The sequence below is a fragment of the Salvia hispanica genome, chromosome 1 (assembly GCF_023119035.1).
Source record: "Salvia hispanica cultivar TCC Black 2014 chromosome 1, UniMelb_Shisp_WGS_1.0, whole genome shotgun sequence".
NCBI classification, from domain to species: Eukaryota; Viridiplantae; Streptophyta; class Magnoliopsida; order Lamiales; family Lamiaceae; genus Salvia; species Salvia hispanica.
In genome coordinates, this window is record NC_062965.1 from 51,824,854 (window position 1) to 51,830,853 (window position 6,000).

The 6,000-nt window shown below is 38.9% G+C and overlaps 1 protein-coding gene across 1 annotated transcript; it reads right to left on the minus strand.

The window, feature by feature from the left end:
* Nucleotides 1–3,070: 3,070 nt before the first annotated feature.
* LOC125200493 (putative late blight resistance protein homolog R1A-10) lies at nt 3,071–5,620 on the minus strand. Its single transcript, XM_048098131.1, has one exon. It carries the CDS (start codon nt 5,618–5,620, stop codon nt 3,071–3,073), a length of 2,550 nt encoding a protein of 849 aa, XP_047954088.1.
* Between the last annotated feature and the right edge of the window lie 380 nt (nt 5,621–6,000).

Consider the following 6,000-nt stretch of genomic DNA (forward strand, 5'->3'; position numbering starts at 1 on the left):
GCCCAGCAACTCATTACTTACTCCATGAGTGGCTGGATTGCTGCCACGTGTACTCCCACCCGGATCTTGAGTCTGCACCGTTGGATACAGGGTTATGTTTGTTAATGAGAGTAGTGTATGCGCCGTTCTCTCATTCATTCAATCATCCCTCTCTCTCTACTCTCTGAGTGTTCTGTGAACTTCTCTCTCTTCTCTCTTCTTCTCTCTTCTTCTCCGATGAGTCTCCGGCTAGTTTCTGGTGATCTCTCTTGGTTTCTCTGAGTGATTGATCTAGTTAGAGTGTTGGAGGAGGCAACTGCTTCGGTTGCCAGTGTGTTGTGAGAACTAGGGTGTCTGTGTGTGTGAGGTTCCAAGTGAGTTCTTGTGTTTGAGGACTTCAGATCCGGTGTGGTGGAGTTGTGTGGTTTTAATATCAGTGGTGAGAGGTTGATCTCTGGTAAGATTCAACGTTGCTCCTATTTCTTGTTGGTTTATGTTGAAGATCCGATAGGATCTTGTGTTTTGATTGCTGACAAGTTCACTTAGTGTGCAGGGTTCGTTGAGGAGTAGCAGTTGGTCAAGAAGACTGCTAGGGTTCCAAAGAAGGATAACATTGTAAACTAGTTTAGATTGTAATCTTGTAGCTAGTTGAACATTGAAAATGAGCCGCGGGGTTGAGGGTTTGGCTGAGCTCTCTTATACAAGAACAAATAGGTCTTGATAATTGGTGAACCTGGACTCCATCCCTACAGAGCGAAAGAAAAAGTAGGTAAAATATGAGAGATTGTTCAAGTATAAGAGATAACGCATTCTATTTTTAGAAATGAGACTATTTGTGGTGGATATTCAAAATATCAAAATGAGACTTTTTCGTAAATGGATTGATTGTATCTTACACCTCCTATTGTGATGAACCTTTTGCCCTTGGCCCATTGTATTTTTTGTGATGAACCTTTTTCCCTTGGCCCATTGTATTGAGTGATTATTTATACTCCCTCCGTCCCCCAAAATTCATCACCATTTGACCCGGCAGGGATTTTAAGAAATGTAATAGAGAGTGGGTTGAAAAAGTTAGTGGCAGGTGGATCCTACTTTTATATACTACTACCTCCGTCCACGAAAATTCGTCCCGGTTTGACTGGACACGAGTTTAAGAAATGTAATGGAAAGTAGGTTGAAAAAGTTAGTGGATTGTGGGTCCTACTTTTATGTATTAGTTTTATAATAAAATGTGAGTAGGAATGAGTTAGTGGAATATGGGGTCCACTACCAAAAATGGTAAAAGTGAAATGGGACAAATTTTGGGAGACGGACGGAAATGGAAAAGTGGGACAAATTTTTGTGGACGGAGGTAGTAGTTTTAAAATAAAATGTGAGTGAGAATGCATTAGTGGAATGTGGGGTCCATTACCAAAAATGGTAAAAGTGAAAGGTGACAAATTTTAGGGACGGAAGAAAAAAGAAATAAGTGACAAATTTTCAGGGACCGATGGAGTATTATTTATATATATTAATAAATGAATCAAAATCCTGCACGTATAAGTCCCCCAGTTTAAATTATGACTCTTTGACCACGTCAATATTTCAATCAAATATGACTCTCACAAGATACCTTTATGAATCGATTTTTTTCAATTTATAATTGTTTGATGGCCTTTCGCTGACACAAAAACGATCACTTGCAGTTTAATTATAACTCTCACAAGTTGACTTTATGAATATTCTTCTTATGCACAGTATATTTGCAAAGGGACCATAAATTTATTTATTTATGATAACAAATTATGTTCAATATTGTTTTTGCAAAGTAGGTTTTTGTAGTCTCGGGGTTTAAGGTTTGAGATTCACTTGGTCCTCCTTTTAAAACCCTCCCTTAAATTTGAGAGTGTGGCCACTTCTGACATACGCGTGTTTGGTAGCTAAGATAACACCAAGATATATGAGTTATATGGATTATTTGACTGTTTGGTGGATAAAATAAGACTATGTTAGGCCATCAACGTCCATCTCGGAACGCTGAGGCTCACAGTGAATTTTTTTAAAATGGTGGATTATTTAACAATCCAAAAGAGTGAGATAACATATCTATCTTAAAGCCTATCTTAATTAGTTATCTTATGCTAATTTAACATTCATACCAAACATAAACATAAAACTCCATAAAACATAGTGAGGTATGTGATAATTGGTGGTGGTTTGTTTAATTAGATGGAAAAGAGAAAAAGTAGATAAACCAGAACAGAATAGTGCCTCCAAAGCAAGGCAAATATATACATCAGACTCAACTGCAATAGTACTCAAACTCCTAGCAATTTTGACCTCTAATTTTCCAAATAAAACCTCACCTCTTCCCTTGTTTGCATACCCTGTTATGATCGCGTTCCAACTTCCAGAAGACGAGTTCGGGTTTGGCCACTTGAAAGCAGAGATATAGCGTCTATCTATAAGCTCGCTGTACGAGATGGTATTGGGATTAGGCATTCGACTAAAAACACCAAACACCTTATCAAGAACAGAGCTCCATGGTATAATATCCTACTCAGCCATTTCGTCAAAGACCTTCATTTGCACCGGAAACGCAGCCGAATTTGCCATGCATATCAATCAAGCCGATGGGTATGCTATTGCAACAACAAAGTTCCCTAATTAACTATTGCAAGTTCCCTAATTAACTATTACACAAATTAATTGCTAATCCAGAACAAGTAAATCCTATGCTATTACAGTTTCAAAATTTTCAACAAATACAAAAAGGCATTAACTAATTCAATATACAGTCAAAACAAAATGAAAAACATGCATAATGCAGAGAGTATATTGAACTATAGAATAAAGCAGCATGTAATGTTTTAACAGAAATTTAACTGAATAGTTTTTGGTTACAAACATAGTCCAATCCAACAAATTAAACCTTGAATTCAGGAAACAACATGATAACACACTTGAAAAGATGGGATAATGCAACATCTGACCAATTATCTTCTCTCATTTGCCTGAAATACAAGCATAAGCATTTTAGATAAAAGAGTAATGAATTGACATGGTTTGTGCAAATTAAAAAAGAGCAAGAAGGCTAACCTGCGATTTCTCATCACAAATAAGAACGGTAGCTACGAATTTCAAAGCGATATTCTGATAATTTTTCCTCGGCAGATGCATAAACTAAGGGATTGCAGTCTACTAATTCAATCACAGGTGTTTCCCTTGTGTTACCACTCAACCAATCGAGATGTTTTAATTTGTAGCAATGTCGCAGGCTTAGGAGCTTAAGCCAAGGGAGGCTTCTCAATTCCACTAAATCAGTGTCCTCAATTACAAGGTTCTGAAGCTTCAAAAAACAACTCGATTCTATATCCCACACCGGCCCTCGAAAGGCATAATCTTCTAGTCTGAGGACACCAAGATTTGGTAGCATCGAACCAATGTCGTTCATGTACTGCCAAGGATACCCTAAACCACTCAAAGCCAATGATAATAAATTTGATGGGAACATTGAAAGTGGAAGCATAGTCTCCCACTTCATGTCAGGGTTCAATACGTCAATTGAAAGAACCTTCAAATTCTGGAGTTCCTCTGAGATATTAGCCAAGCCACTCAATAAATTGCAATCATCGTCTTCATCATAAGGCTTCTGCATCATAATCATGGATAAACGCCTTAAATTTGGGATTCTTTTAAGAATTTCTGTAGAGCAACTCTTTGTAGTCACGCCTATAAGAAAAGAGACTCTGTCCAAAATAGCATTAGAGTTAGAATTGGGGGTTGGCATGTCTCTTCCCATGACATCAAGATATTGTAGGTTTTGCATGTCCCATATTTCCATTGGCATATATGACAGAGCTCCACGCTTTATAATGGCCACATGTCGATGAATAATCAAGATTTGAAGGTGCAAAAGGGTGGAAATTGAAGCAGGGAGCTCTTTGTTGCAAGTCAGGGCAAGATACTTTAGACAAACTAGTTTTAGAATTTCAGGTGGCATATCAAAAAATCGGACATTACGAGTTTTCAGTACCCTGAGCAATTTGAAATCCATGGCATGTATTGGCACTGGATAAGGGTGATCAGGACCAAGACAAAGGAGAGAACGGACTGTGGAAGAACAATCACTTTTTATTGAATCATATACTTCTTTGATGGCAAATAAAGTGTTGGAATGAGCACACAACCGGCGCTGTCCTTCCATAACTTCATCGCAACTTTGTAAGACATGCAAAAACTTGATTCTACTAGCTTCTTTCTTACACAAGTGCTGCCAGCAAGAATGCACACGACATCTTTTATTTGAAAACCAATATATTGTATCAAAATCATATAGAAGAAGATGATAATTATGAGAAAGCTCTCTCAGAATACCGAACACAAAGTATTCCATCGTACTCAATCCATCCATAACTTCATCCAATTTTTCTTTTCCAAATTGTCCGCAAAACCCCTCAGCACTTACACACCAAATGAGATCGTGTGCTCTAATATTCCTATATGGGGGGAAAGCTCCCAAATAGAGAAAAGGCATTTTCAAAATTTGAGGTAAGTAGTCATAGCTTGGGAAAAATACCTTTGATATTTGATTATATGCATCCAGAAAGACTGAACTTTGTTGTTTTTCAGCTACCTCGGTCCAATATTCTTGGATACTCTTGTTAAGCTCTTCCTTGTTTAGGAGCTCTTCAGCTATACACTTGTTGTCTTTTGTTAGCAGCTCTGCAACTGTAACTATCATAAGTGGAAGACCTTCACATTTTTGTGCAATCTTTTCTCCCAATTCCTCAAGGTAAGGTGGGAAACCTTTTTCACCGAACACCTTCTCACCAAGTAATCTCTTACTTTCTTCTTTACCCAACAAGCGTACCACACCAATAACAACAGGAGAATCTTCAATTCTTAGCCTGCTTGTAACCAAAAATTGGACATTCTTTTCTTGCAAGGTACTCGTGAGTCGTGTGTCCCATTGCCATACATCATCCAACACAATAAGACATTTCTTATCCTTCAGTCTATCTTCCAAGAGTCCAACTAAGTTCTCGATATCATCATCGTCTCTCTGGATAAGCATTTGGTCGCGATTGTTGGGATCCAGTTGAGCTAGAATGCATTGTAATGTTTCATTGGATTTACATTTTCTGCCCACTTTGACCAATGCTCGAAGCTCAAAATGTGTTTGAATGGATGGATCGTCAAATACTTTCTTAGCAAGAGTAGTCTTTCCAACCCCTGCCATCCCTGTTAATAAGAAACAAATCCCTCCTAGAAGAAGATACTCCCTCACTCGTTCAAATTCATCAGATAATCCAACCATGTTTGAGTTGATTCCACTGAAATCAATTCTTGAGGAAAGAGGCTCGCCTTCTTCTTCAGGCATATTCAGCAGCTCAACATCGTACTCCGCCTCCATCACCATCACCCTCTCGATGAAGCAATCGACACTCTGTTGCAGGCTCTGCATATCTACTAAGAAAGACGAGCCATCTCTCTCGCTTTCAAGCTGTGGAAGAATCTGATCAGCGTAATGGGATTCGAGTAAATCTTCGAATTCCCATACGACCTCTTTGATCCGTTCATCCAAAGCATTCACCTTCGTCCTGATCTTGCTGTAGCCTGTCTCGTCCAACTTTAGCAGAACTTTCTCCAAGCGACACATAGCGTCATAGGCAGATCGTAAGATCTCTGGAGAGGGAGGAAGCAGGGAGATGCGAGACGATTCAAGAAGACTCTTGATAGGCTAGTTTTCGTCAATCGGATTTGATCACTTTTAGCACTTATAAGTTGAATATTTGCATGAGAAGATGCTATTTTGGCAGGGAATTGAGCATATGGTTTGGAGGAATTGTCGAAAGGCATTTGTAGTGGAGTGATGCAAAAAGGAGGCAAAAGTGCAAGAATTTGAAGAAAATCAGAGAAATGGCAAACTGGCCAAGCTGGACCCGACGGGAAAACTGCATGGAGCCACTTGAGCACAATTACAAGACTGCTTCCTTGTTGCTACACGTGTCCACATCCGTCCCTAGGGCATGAGAAAGG